General features: G+C 35.6%; 2 protein-coding genes across 2 annotated transcripts in view; both read right to left on the bottom strand.

Moving 5' to 3' along the window:
- Window positions 1–499: 499 nt before the first annotated feature.
- Window positions 500–4,233, bottom strand: LOC107673455 (zinc finger protein 512B-like). Its single transcript, XM_016467055.1, has 5 exons — window positions 4,204–4,233; window positions 3,511–3,612; window positions 2,436–2,498; window positions 2,196–2,294; window positions 500–1,166 (listed from the first exon to the last, which is right to left on the bottom strand). Exons 1-5 carry the CDS (start codon window positions 4,231–4,233, stop codon window positions 810–812), a joined length of 651 nt encoding a protein of 216 aa, XP_016322541.1. The 3' UTR covers window positions 500–809.
- The window catches only part of LOC107673337 (zinc finger protein 512B-like), a 64,350-nt gene continuing 53,926 nt past the window's right edge, over window positions 3,999–14,422 (bottom strand). Inside the window, exons 10-17 of the mRNA XM_016466887.1 lie at window positions 13,055–13,144; window positions 9,850–9,945; window positions 8,264–8,452; window positions 7,789–8,142; window positions 7,010–7,111; window positions 5,935–5,997; window positions 5,695–5,793; window positions 3,999–4,665 (exon numbers count right to left, since the gene is read on the bottom strand). Coding sequence (XP_016322373.1) covers window positions 4,309–4,665; window positions 5,695–5,793; window positions 5,935–5,997; window positions 7,010–7,111; window positions 7,789–8,142; window positions 8,264–8,452; window positions 9,850–9,945; window positions 13,055–13,144 — 1,350 coding nt within the window. The 3' untranslated portion in view covers window positions 3,999–4,308. The remainder of the gene's footprint in view (window positions 4,666–5,694; window positions 5,794–5,934; window positions 5,998–7,009; window positions 7,112–7,788; window positions 8,143–8,263; window positions 8,453–9,849; window positions 9,946–13,054; window positions 13,145–14,422) is intronic.

Raw genomic sequence — 14,422 nt, 5'->3', positions numbered from 1 at the left:
GTTACAACAGCCGTCGATCTAAATCCAACCCTCCGTTCAGCTGCCACTGACCAAACAATCCCAAACACATCCGAGGAAAAGCAACCTAAATGATGACCAACTTTTTTGACACACCTTGTTTGAAACCGATGGACAAAAATGAATTGCTTTGAATATATTCATATATAGATATAGATATTATATGTACACAGCAGAGTATAACCGTGATAAAACAGTAAATTAGCTCACCATGCTAATTGAATGAGTTCGATATTCTTTAAAAAAAATAATTCAAACACATCATGAATCCACCGGACATATTGATGTAACTACCCAAAAATTATGTAGAAATGTAACTTCTGCTCTAAAAAAGCTTCCATAAAGGCCTATGTGTATATATATGTATGTATATATAAAGAGCTATGTGTATATATATATATATATATATATATATATATATATATATATATATATATATACCATATATATCAACTGGGAGCTTAAATGTTATTGACCCCTTTAGAGTGAACAACTTATTAAAATCAACTATAAAAATGGAATGAAAAAACAACAGGAGTAATATATATAAGTATACACAAGCACACACATAATGTATATACTCAGCTTAAAAAACACAAAGATCAGTGTGAAAACAATACAAGAGCAAATCATTGTTGTTTTCTGCTGTATTTCATCCCCTTGTTCTGCCGTTCATCTTTCCGAGCTTGTTCTTCTGTGCCATCCTTCATTTCCATGACCGAATTGACTAAAGATTTATCCGGAGAAGTTCGGAAAGCATCCCTTCTGGTGTTGACGGAGTAAAAGCCGTGTTACTCAGTGGTCGACGCTTTCTTAGTTTTGCCTCGTTTCTTTCTAGGGGGCTGTGTGTCTCTGGCCTGGGCTGGATTCCCACTGTCCACTGGGGAAGGGGGAGTGGTTGGGGTGTTGGTGACGGGGTTGGGCATGGGGGTTTGGCTTTCTGGGGCTGGGCTTACGGTCTGGGGTGGAGCAGAGCTGAAGCTCTGAGTCTCTGCTGGAAAGGGGGCTGTCACCAGGTGGTGCTCTTTGGGCTTTCGTCCCCTCCTCTTCCCATGCACTACCTTTTTCATGTCCTTCTGTAAGCCATTGCTCTCTGGCTCTTTTTTCTTGTTGTTAGTCACCTTATTGGTAGACGCCCGAAACCAGTTCTGTGCACATAAGGCCACATCAAGTTTAAAGAGGAACCGATAACAAGGACTATTAGTGAATTTGCATGAATTTTCAGCCTTAGAACATTTTAGAAGGAAACTATTCATCTAGAAACCCCTCAAAACAAAAATTCAAGTTAGCAAGGTTTTCGTGATGATACAAACTTGTGTAGTGTGCAGGATTTATATTGTTCAATATAGCTGTAAGAAAATAATAATTTCCATATGACGGCAGAGATGTTGCAGAGACCTTTGTTAAAACAATAAATCCAACCTGCACATGCAGATTTATAAGTGGGTTAACTTAAGGATTCAACCGATTTTCTGCAAAATCCAATCCCTCCAGTCAATATTTAAAATCTATTCAAAAATATAAAAGTTCATTAATGAAAAATTCATTTCAAATGTCTTGGTTATTTTAGATAATTCTGAATTCTGAAAATAAATTCTGAAAATGTTCTGATAATCAGATTACACACCTATAATAACTAAAACTAAAACCAAAACTAAAATATATAAAAATCAAAAGAGTGTCTATAAAATAAAATCTAAGCTAAAATGTAATGTAAACATATGTAAACTTATAAAACTTATGAACAAATGGAAATATGATTAAAATAAATTCAATGGATTCTGAAGATAATAGTGTACTTTTTGTTTTGTTTTTGCAAACTTGTTCAAACTTGTCTTGTTCATTCATATTGAACTTGCTGTGAACAGGCCTTAAAGAGATAGTTCACCCAAAATGAAAATTCTGTTAACAGCCATAGTATTTTTCCATACTATGGAAGTCAATGGCAACTGTCAATTGTTTGGTTACCAACATTCTTCAAAGTATCTTCTTTTGTGTTCAACAGAAGAAAAACACTCATACAGGTTTGGAACAAGTGGAGGGTAATAATTTTCATTTTTGGGTGGACTATTCCTTTAACAGTCAACATTTCTTAATACTAGAAGACTATGAAGGGCAAATGTTCAGCTTATTTTGTTAAGCATACAGAATACAGGTTTAGTGAGTGTTTGGTTTACCTGAGAGTGTGTCTTGCTGATATGGTACTTCACACCGCTCTCAGAGTTAAACTCCTTCTGACAGAGCAAACAAGTGTACTTCCCTACGTCGCCCCCTCCCTGTGTGGAGAACAATAACAACAGTAAAGCTGATACAGTATCAGCAATATCTGAGATCAAACGTATACAGCTTATACAGTTGTTTAAATTATTTATAATTAAATAACAACTACGGCAAAGCACACAGAGGACTTGTTATACCTTGTTACAGCTTGCCAAGTGTGCTTTAAGTCCAGATACACTTGAGTAGATAGCCTCACAGTTCTGTTATGAAATAAAAAGAGACTTGAGGAGAAGAACTGAACAACAAAAATGTCAAAAAGATTTTCAGCATTTTTAAACAATTTTCAAGAGCTCTTCAGTTTCTCCAGCAAATCTAAATCTACTGATATCATTCAGATGTTCATATTACATTTTTTTAATTGCTTTGGTGCAATTTTCAAAAGCACCTGTTAAATTTTCAAAACTTAGTACTAATATCACAACAGATCATCAAAAGTGCACTTTTTTCAAACATTTCAGCATATTTTCAATTGTCTTAGTACAATACACACAGTCACAAAATATCCTTTTCACTACACATAATAAGTGTTTCATCTATATAAATGTTCATTCACAGTAACTGCCTTTCATAAAGCTGTCACTATCAAACTTTTCATTTGCATTTCATTTTACATTTACTACACTGACGGTAAACTCTCTTCTAGCACAAAACCTTATGGCCATGTCATACCTTCATCACACCTTTTGATAACACACTGGATAAATAATTTTACAAACATTATGGATTTTAAGTGAGTTATGCAAGATAGGTAATGTAAGTGTATTTTCTAAATACAATTTTTGCCTGTTTTACTGTATAATTATTTCAGCAACAAAGGTGATTTGAAACATGTATCTTGCATTGTTTGCTCTTGAATGAACTAATTGTTAAAAGTACTAAATTGAAAGATGATCACAATGCTGTGTTTCAGTGATTAAATCAAATGTTCTCAGCATATATTATACTAATCTTGTGTTTTGAAACAATGATTTTGTGGATGAAAATATGTGTAATTGTAATGAAAGCATGAGATCAGGTTTTGAAAGAACGACTAGTGATGTTACAAGTGTGATCATTTTGATTTTTTGTGCTAAGAGTTTTGAAAATATACACCTTACTTGTGAAAATAGTACCAAAGCGGATAAAAAAAACTGTACGGTCAGAATCTGTCATTGAAGTACTAGAAACTGTTAAAGTCAGTGTTCAGTCAGAAAAAAAAAGACAAATTCTTACACAATTGGGGCAGCAGATAAATCCTTTTTCTTTCACCTCGTTCTTCCAGCTGTTCACAGTTTCTGGGCTAAAGTTGGGAAGGCCTGGTCGTGTATAGTTGAGCTATAAAAGAAAGTGTGTACACAGCTATTAAAAAATAAGTAGTTAAATGTGTATATGAGTAGTAACAACCAAAATTTAGAAAGAAACTACATTTTTAAGTAGCATGATATTAGCATGATATTAGTTTGGCAAAAAGTAGCAGAACAGAGAGACAAAACATTTCAATTAAATAGTACCTATGCTTCAATGATAAAGTAAATATAAAATAAATATTTAAAATTACATTATTCTGTTTATCACTATACTTTTTCTAGGACTGTCAAATGAATAAAATTAACAGCACATCAATTTTCAAAGTCATTATATGTATATATATATATATATATATATATATATATATATATACCATATATATCAACTGGGAGCTTAAATGTTATTGACCCCTTTAGAGTGAACAACTTATTAAAATCAACTATAAAAATGGAATGAAAAAACAACAGGAGTAATATATATAAGTATACACAAGCACACACATAATGTATATACTCAGCTTAAAAAACACAAAGATCAGTGTGAAAACAATACAAGAGCAAATCATTGTTGTTTTCTGCTGTATTTCATCCCCTTGTTCTGCCGTTCATCTTTCCGAGCTTGTTCTTCTGTGCCATCCTTCATTTCCATGACCGAATTGACTAAAGATTTATCCGGAGAAGTTCGGAAAGCATCCCTTCTGGTGTTGACGGAGTAAAAGCCGTGTTACTCAGTGGTCGACGCTTTCTTAGTTTTGCCTCGTTTCTTTCTAGGGGGCTGTGTGTCTCTGGCCTGGGCTGGATTCCCACTGTCCACTGGGGAAGGGGGAGTGGTTGGGGTGTTGGTGACGGGGTTGGGCATGGGGGTTTGGCTTTCTGGGGCTGGGCTTACGGTCTGGGGTGGAGCAGAGCTGAAGCTCTGAGTCTCTGCTGGAAAGGGGGCTGTCACCAGGTGGTGCTCTTTGGGCTTTCGTCCCCTCCTCTTCCCATGCACTACCTTTTTCATGTCCTTCTGTAAGCCATTGCTCTCTGGCTCTTTTTTCTTGTTGTTAGTCACCTTATTGGTAGACGCCCGAAACCAGTTCTGTGCACATAAGGCCACATCAAGTTTAAAGAGGAACCGATAACAAGGACTATTAGTGAATTTGCATGAATTTTCAGCCTTAGAACATTTTAGAAGGAAACTATTCATCTAGAAACCCCTCAAAACAAAAATTCAAGTTAGCAAGGTTTTCGTGATGATACAAACTTGTGTAGTGTGCAGGATTTATATTGTTCAATATAGCTGTAAGAAAATAATAATTTCCATATGACGGCAGAGATGTTGCAGAGACCTTTGTTAAAACAATAAATCCAACCTGCACATGCAGATTTATAAGTGGGTTAACTTAAGGATTCAACCGATTTTCTGCAAAATCCAATCCCTCCAGTCAATATTTAAAATCTATTCAAAAATATAAAAGTTCATTAATGAAAAATTCATTTCAAATGTCTTGGTTATTTTAGATAATTCTGAATTCTGAAAATAAATTCTGAAAATGTTCTGATAATCAGATTACACACCTATAATAACTAAAACTAAAACCAAAACTAAAATATATAAAAATCAAAAGAGTGTCTATAAAATAAAATCTAAGCTAAAATGTAATGTAAACATATGTAAACTTATAAAACTTATGAACAAATGGAAATATGATTAAAATAAATTCAATGGATTCTGAAGATAATAGTGTACTTTTTGTTTTGTTTTTGCAAACTTGTTCAAACTTGTCTTGTTCATTCATATTGAACTTGCTGTGAACAGGCCTTAAAGAGATAGTTCACCCAAAATGAAAATTCTGTTAACAGCCATAGTATTTTTCCATACTATGGAAGTCAATGGCAACTGTCAATTGTTTGGTTACCAACATTCTTCAAAGTATCTTCTTTTGTGTTCAACAGAAGAAAAACACTCATACAGGTTTGGAACAAGTGGAGGGTAATAATTTTCATTTTTGGGTGGACTATTCCTTTAACAGTCAACATTTCTTAATACTAGAAGACTATGAAGGGCAAATGTTCAGCTTATTTTGTTAAGCATACAGAATACAGGTTTAGTGAGTGTTTGGTTTACCTGAGAGTGTGTCTTGCTGATATGGTACTTCACACCGCTCTCAGAGTTAAACTCCTTCTGACAGAGCAAACAAGTGTACTTCCCTACGTCGCCCCCTCCCTGTGTGGAGAACAATAACAACAGTAAAGCTGATACAGTATCAGCAATATCTGAGATCAAACGTATACAGCTTATACAGTTGTTTAAATTATTTATAATTAAATAACAACTACGGCAAAGCACACAGAGGACTTGTTATACCTTGTTACAGCTTGCCAAGTGTGCTTTAAGTCCAGATACACTTGAGTAGATAGCCTCACAGTTCTGTTATGAAATAAAAAGAGACTTGAGGAGAAGAACTGAACAACAAAAATGTCAAAAAGATTTTCAGCATTTTTAAACAATTTTCAAGAGCTCTTCAGTTTCTCCAGCAAATCTAAATCTACTGATATCATTCAGATGTTCATATTACATTTTTTTAATTGCTTTGGTGCAATTTTCAAAAGCACCTGTTAAATTTTCAAAACTTAGTACTAATATCACAACAGATCATCAAAAGTGCACTTTTTTCAAACATTTCAGCATATTTTCAATTGTCTTAGTACAATACACACAGTCACAAAATATCCTTTTCACTACACATAATAAGTGTTTCATCTATATAAATGTTCATTCACAGTAACTGCCTTTCATAAAGCTGTCACTATCAAACTTTTCATTTGCATTTCATTTTACATTTACTACACTGACGGTAAACTCTCTTCTAGCACAAAACCTTATGGCCATGTCATACCTTCATCACACCTTTTGATAACACACTGGATAAATAATTTTACAAACATTATGGATTTTAAGTGAGTTATGCAAGATAGGTAATGTAAGTGTATTTTCTAAATACAATTTTTGCCTGTTTTACTGTATAATTATTTCAGCAACAAAGGTGATTTGAAACATGTATCTTGCATTGTTTGCTCTTGAATGAACTAATTGTTAAAAGTACTAAATTGAAAGATGATCACAATGCTGTGTTTCAGTGATTAAATCAAATGTTCTCAGCATATATTATACTAATCTTGTGTTTTGAAACAATGATTTTGTGGATGAAAATATGTGTAATTGTAATGAAAGCATGAGATCAGGTTTTGAAAGAACGACTAGTGATGTTACAAGTGTGATCATTTTGATTTTTTGTGCTAAGAGTTTTGAAAATATACACCTTACTTGTGAAAATAGTACCAAAGCGGATAAAAAAAACTGTACGGTCAGAATCTGTCATTGAAGTACTAGAAACTGTTAAAGTCAGTGTTCAGTCAGAAAAAAAAAGACAAATTCTTACACAATTGGGGCAGCAGATAAATCCTTTTTCTTTCACCTCGTTCTTCCAGCTGTTCACAGTTTCTGGGCTAAAGTTGGGAAGGCCTGGTCGTGTATAGTTGAGCTATAAAAGAAAGTGTGTACACAGCTATTAAAAAATAAGTAGTTAAATGTGTATATGAGTAGTAACAACCAAAATTTAGAAAGAAACTACATTTTTAAGTAGCATGATATTAGCATGATATTAGTTTGGCAAAAAGTAGCAGAACAGAGAGACAAAACATTTCAATTAAATAGTACCTATGCTTCAATGATAAAGTAAATATAAAATAAATATTTAAAATTACATTATTCTGTTTATCACTATACTTTTTCTAGGACTGTCAAATGAATAAAATTAACAGCACATCAATTTTCAAAGTCATTATTGTGTTAGAAGAGTAAATCATTAAATATACATTAAAAAATTCGTTTTTTAAAATGAATACTGAAACATGAAATTATTTTTTAATGAAATGAATCATTGTTTTACTGAGTGAGTCATTCATTCATTCAACCGATTTATTTTTTTTCCATATTTAATCACATCAAATTAGCACATTAAATCAACAGCCCTAATATTTTCATATAGTCTTTAATGAAATATAAATTAAACTTGATGCTGTCAAACTAATTGATATCGCCATTGCTTTGTGTTATATAAATACTGCTAATAAACAAATCTCAGATATTTACATAATTATATAATTTGCCAGGCTACTTTGTCACAAACTTATAGTTTTAGCTTCAACACTGCTGTACCCTCTTGATGTCTGGTACGAGGTCATCTTTGATGCGTCGTTTGGTGCCCCAGTCTTTGGCCAGCTCGTCCTCTGCGATCTCCTGCAGGTGGAACACCGCCACCTGAGCCGAGCGCCGGCGCACCCTGCCACTGGGCGTCCTCTCCAAATCCAGCAGCTCCTCCATCTCTGTTTTCTCCTCCTTCCTCTCCTCCATCTTCTCCACCGGTTCGTCTACTCTCTCCTTTGACTTCTCTCTGCCCTTCTTCTGCACAGGCTCTTCCTCTTCTTCCTCCTCCTCCTCCTCCTCTTCTTCGTCCTCCAGCACATCCTCTTCATCTTTACTGTCTTCCTGTTTCCAGTCCTCAGCTGTGAGCTAAATGGGGTGATATAACAAGACATTTAAATACATCTGGATTAATTACTTATCAATAACATGACACTGCTTGTGACATCAGATTAGCACTGTGACATGTAGTGTGGCTGTGTAATCTCACCGAGTGTGTGGACAGGGCAGTGACGGGGTGCTCGGTGCGCAGGTGGTAGTCACGGCCAGCTTTCGAGCGATATGTCTTACCACAGTGCTGGCACAGGAAGACAGGCTTCTGTCCGTCTGGTAGCTCTCTGCCACAGCGTTTCTGATGATACTGATAACCCATCAGATTGGAGAAATGAGCTGAACAGCCCTGTTTGACAGAGAATCAAACATACTTCATTAATTCACTCATTGATCCGTGGGCTGACAGTTTGGGTATAGCGTTCCTTTGAAGGGGTCTGTTTGTTAAAAAAGAAAATTCTGCCATTAATTACTCACCCTCATGTCGTTCCACGCCCCTAAGACCTTTGTTCATCTTCAGAACACAAATTTAGAAGCCCTCATTACGGGCACTCCAGCGCTGGGCTTATAGTACAGCACTATTGGATGCATTCCCCATCAATGTTTTAAACGCAACGGGACAGACCATTTGATAGGGAATGCTCCGGTTACTAACATAACCTCAGTTCCCTGAGATAAGGGTACGAGTGTTGTGTAGCTTGCAGTGCTATAAGCCTGCATGCGAGTCACTGACTGTCACTTTCAGTCAAAGATTCTAACTAAATGGCACTCTGAGCCAACTTATATAGCAGTCAGCTCCTCCCCTTTTGGCGAGCTGAACTGCCATTTGTTCAGGCTTAAAGGGTTAGTTCACCCAAAAATTACTCACCCTCATGTCGTTCCACACCCCTAAGACCTTCGTTCATCTTCAGAATGCAAATTAAGATATTTTTGATCAAATCCGATGGCTCAGAGAGGCCTTCACTGACAGTAATGCCACCCAAACTTTCAAGATCCATAACGGTACTAAAGACGTTTTTAAAACAGTTGACGTGACTACAGTGGTTCTACAATAATTTTATGAAGCGACGAGAATACATTTTGTGCGCAAAAACAAAACAAAAATAATACCTTTATTCAGCAATCTCTTCTCTTCCCTGTCATTATCCTTACGCGGTTAACGCAGTAAGCACAGTGAAGGCTTCCGTGCTCCACGTCCGAATGCCAGCTCATTATTGGCCAAAGCTGCACATGTGAGCAGCGCGGTTTGGAACGACATGAGGGTGAGTAATTAATGACAGAATTTTCATTTTTGGGTGAACTAACCCTTTAAAACAAACCACATTTACATAGTGACAAATAAGCTATTTTTTCAGGAATGTTCTCATCTTCTCCCCTCTACTTTCTATTTCTCTTCTCATCACTTTATCCACACATAGTAATTGGAACCAGACTGCTCTGCTGAAAAGACCAACTTAAAATGAATTTCCAGGCTGGTTTATGCTGGTTAGCGCTGGTCTAGCTGGTGAACCAATACAGGCATGCTTACAGAAAGACAGACAGACAGATAGACAGACAGAAAGAAAGAAAGAAAGATACAGACACAGACAGAAAGACAGACAGACAGACTGAAGTGTGCACAAGTAGACAAAAGTCAAAACAGAGAAAGTGAGAGACAGAAAGGAGGCAGAAATTAGGACATATTAAGGACAGCCAGTGCCATCTAGGGAGATAGACAGACAGCAGGCACCAGTGACAAATTCCTACCTCACTGGGACATTTGATTCGGCCCATCTGTTTGAGGACGCAGCGCAGCCTCTCTCTCTCCTCCTGCTCCTCGGACACATTTTCACTCGCCGAGGGCTTACAAATGGGAAACAAATACAATGCAACACATTAGTGTCTTTCCAGAAACTCTTCCTCAAGCCTTTACAACAGTGCGTTTCCAATCACTGCTTTCTGAAAGCCAGATGCCTGGCACTCTTCAAAACCTTTATAGAGGAGCATTTCCTCAAGGCATCTTAACAGCAGCGTATTTTACAACATGGTATTTGGCCTGTTAAAAACATCAGCAGGGGAAGTGAGACATAAGAGACCAAACTAAACAGGACACTAGACACCTCAACACAGCACCTGGGGCTGAACGCTAAGCCTGAGATGTAACTTCAGTTCTGTACTGAAAAAATTAACTTGCAGACTGTTAAACCAAAATATGTCAGTGCTAATACCCAGAGGCACTCAAAACACAGATTTACTTAGGGGGCGGTATTGGCCTAGTTGTAATAAAATGAAAGTGAAATACACAAATATCATTAAGATACTTGTGTTTCTAAATAAATCAAGCAGTATCGATGTCATAAAATCACAAGTCTGTTTTGATTTAAAGGTCAGAAGCTATAGCTTACATGAATAAAAATCACAAACACGAAACTTGTAAATTAAATGATTTAATATATACAGATTTATTCATTAATATGTAATATATTTTTTCAAATGGATTATGAAAACTTAAATACAAGGAATTTTTTACAGCTCATTTGCTTTAGACCATCTTTTAATGTTAAATCCACAAATAAAATGTTTAAAAGGTTTCAACTGTCTGAAAAAAACAGCAGAGATTGATTTTATTATAGTTATTTTCAAGGCTTTCAATGTACTAACCAAAATTAAAAAATAATTTGTTGTTGTTTCAAAACAAAGGGAAATATATATCGGCGTCGGATACCAGCCAAAATGATTTGAAAAACACTGGCATATCGGATTACAGCAAAAATCTTATATCATGCATCCCTATTTTTTGGTATCTGTCTCCAGTGTTTTCATTTTTAGGCGTTTCACTTTCGGTCAAGAATGTTCATTTTGGTGAATCAGAATTTTTTTTGGAGTATTTTGTTTTCAACTACCTCAGAAAACCTGCCCTGAAATCACATTATACACTTGTCGTTCTCTTCCTGACAAAGTGGGCGGATCTTGGCTAGAATAAGCTGCAATGTGGCCCAGACCTTATGCTGATTCTCAAATGTTTGGCTCAGTGAGACTCAGCACCTGGCTCAAATACCAAATCACAGACCTAAATGCACATCCTCATTAATGTTTCATACTGTTTCTGAGACATTTGGTTGTGCATAATTTAACACATTTCATTGGAAATATTGTTTGCAGCTAATGCTTGAGCTTGGCAGATGGAGCTTACATCCTCATGGCCCTCTTTAACCTGCGTTTCTCTCTCATGTTTTTACACTAAACCTCACAAGGGTCACAAGGGACACCATCATCATTATGGGATGTGCCGTTCCTATTTAGACATTGGCTGAATTTGACTGGGAAAAAAACAGATGAACTTTACTCATAAAGCAGATTACCATAATTTACCGTGGAAAAGATTACTGGCAGGAAAGCTGTTAATATCTTAGGAATGTTGAGGAAATTATCACTGTACAGAAATAAGGCTGGGGAACAGGAGACAATCATTAATAATTTAACACATTTCATTGGAAATATTGTTTGCAGCTAATGCTTGAGCTTGGCAGATGGAGCTTACATCCTCATGGCCCTCTTTAACCTGCGTTTCTCTCTCATGTTTTTACACTAAACCTCACAAGGGTCACAAGGGACACCATCATCATTATGGGATGTGCCGTTCCTATTTAGACATTGGCTGAATTTGACTGGGAAAAAAACAGATGAACTTTACTCATAAAGCAGATTACCATAATTTACCGTGGAAAAGATTACTGGCAGGAAAGCTGTTAATATCTTAGGAATGTTGAGGAAATTATCACTGTACAGAAATAAGGCTGGGGAACAGGAGACAATCATTACAGTTGAAATACTGCTTGAAGACTGTTTTAAAAGGCATTACTAGACATGAGCTAGACCTTTTCCCATATGTGCAGTTAATGGTTAGAACCTAATGGATGCTTTAGGTCTTAAAGTGATTCTGGAGTATAGAGATGGTGTCAGATATAATAGAGATTAGAGGCCGATGTGGACGCAGTGCAGCCGCTGGTTTCTGAAGTGGACACTGTATGTAATATTAAACACTGTTCTGCTGAATATACTGTGTACACACACAGCTCCACTAGTTTATTAAAGGTATTAAAGTGCTATAGTTACAGTTTTGTTTGTTTGTTTCAACCAGGTGCCTTTTTTCCTGTGGAGTCCCCTGGTAAAATGAAGTGCTCTTAATTTTATTAAATGTACACTCGCTTCAAAACTTAAAAGTATATTTTTTAAAACTGTACTGGCTGGTAATATAATTTTAATTAAATAAAAGGCCATTTAAGTGAGTTTTGATGTTTTGACTAACATACTAAAGCACATGTAAAATACATGACAATTTTAACTGTAGTGTGTTTTTTTATATAAATGTACTAAATTACAATTTCAATATTACAAACGTGTAATTACCAAAATATTTAAATACAGGACATACAAGTTTTAAAAGAAATGACATTAAAGTATACTTTAGTTTACCACAAATGCTTGTCAGAACATTTGGCAGTACACTTTAACCATATTTCAAAGACAAGTACACAAGTAATTATGGTATTTCATACATCAGACGTATTTAAAAAAAGCTAATTGCATTTAATAGAAATTTAAACTATGATACATTTTAATTGAATTGTAAATAACATGCAATTAGGCGTCTTAAAACATTACATTTGGTTCACACATTCCTTTAAACTAAATTATTTCCACAATTAGTACTCTTTATAAAAGTATGCTAAAGTGTAATGGCTCAGAGTGAAGAGAAAGAACAACACTTTTTAAGAGTTTGAACTTTTCATTTAAATACAGAACAGCTGATGTTAAAGGTGATGCAATTTTAATTGTTTAAATGATTTATACATTGTATTTCAAATAATATTTTCATCAGTTTTGACATCTAGGAGATAAGCTCTGCTATAGATCTGCAGTTAATTCGTATAAAAAAATGAAGTAAATTTGTTCTGGCACCGCCGCTCACCTTAATGTGGTCAGCCATGCTGTGGTAATTGAGTCCAGCTTTTGATCGGAACTGTTTCTGACACTGCTGACATTTGAGAGCGTCCCGCAGCTACAAGAAAAAGACCATACTTTATGATGTCCACCTCAAATATCATGAAATCATGGTTAGAAATGTGACATTTTATATTTGATATACCAGTTACAATGATACAATGATCCGCTTGAAGCAGTCAACTAATAAAGTAATGTACAAATAAAGCATTTGTAGGATTATTCCACTGAAAAGCATCAAAATATTCTCTACCAGCCCCACACGACAACTTTGATTGTTGACAATAACGTGAATTTGGTTCAAAGGCATGAAGGTCATTGAATTTTTACTATTTTTTTTTTATTTCGTGTGGTGATGTTAATGGCACAAAAATTACACACTTAACTTTTTATAATCTGCTAAAAGAAAACCACAGGAATGAAGTAAACAAGATTTTATATTAAAAAAACTATTAACAATAAAGAACTATTTATTTTATCATGTGTAATAATGTAAATTATTTGAACAAATTCAAGGCCTATTCACAAAAATTTTACCACGAAACAACTGTCTTCATTCAGCAACAAAGAAACATTTCCTGTCAGTCAGTTTTTTTTCTTTATTTTGTCAAAATTAACTTGCTGATCGATAAGATATAAGATTTGGGTTTTCAGACAGACGTGAAACATGCATTCCTATCAACCTAGGCTGTGTTTCTCGATAACTATTGATCTTAGCGCTTAAAGGGATAGTTCACCCAAAAAAGAAAAGTTGATGTTTATCTGCTTACCCCCAGGGCATCCAAGATGTAGGTGACTTTGTTTCTTCAGTAGAACATAAACGAAGATTTTTAACTCAAACCGTTGCAGTCTGTCAGTCATATAATGGAGGTGAATGGGAATCACGGCTTTGAGAGTCAAAAAAACATACACAAACAAAACCAAATTAAACCCTGCGGCTCATGACGATACATTGATGTGTAAAGACACGAAACAATCGGTCTGTGCAAGAAACTGAACAGTATTTATATCGTTTTTTACCTCTGATTCACCGCAATGTCCGAACTGACCTGAGCGCGTTCTCGACAGCCGGCGCATGAGGCGTCTTCTTCTTCTTGCTTTACGGCGGATCGCAGACTTATAAGTGCATTACCGCCACCTATCTCTCAAATGGACCATTGACACTATCTACAATCTCAATTAGGAGTGTCAATGGTAATGCATTGCGACATTGCATGAATCGGAGGTAAAAAAACGATATAAATACTGTTCAGTTTCTTGCACAGACCGATGGTTTCGTGTCTTAAGACCTCAATGTATCGTCACGAGCCGCAGGGTTTAATTTGGTTTTGTTTGT

This window comes from Sinocyclocheilus anshuiensis, unplaced genomic scaffold, assembly GCF_001515605.1.
Source record: "Sinocyclocheilus anshuiensis isolate Anshui unplaced genomic scaffold, SAMN03320099.WGS_v1.1 scaffold453, whole genome shotgun sequence".
NCBI classification, from domain to species: domain Eukaryota; kingdom Metazoa; phylum Chordata; class Actinopteri; order Cypriniformes; family Cyprinidae; genus Sinocyclocheilus; species Sinocyclocheilus anshuiensis.
Note: the sequence above shows the minus strand (reverse complement) of the source record. Positions and strands in the feature narration are given on the sequence as shown.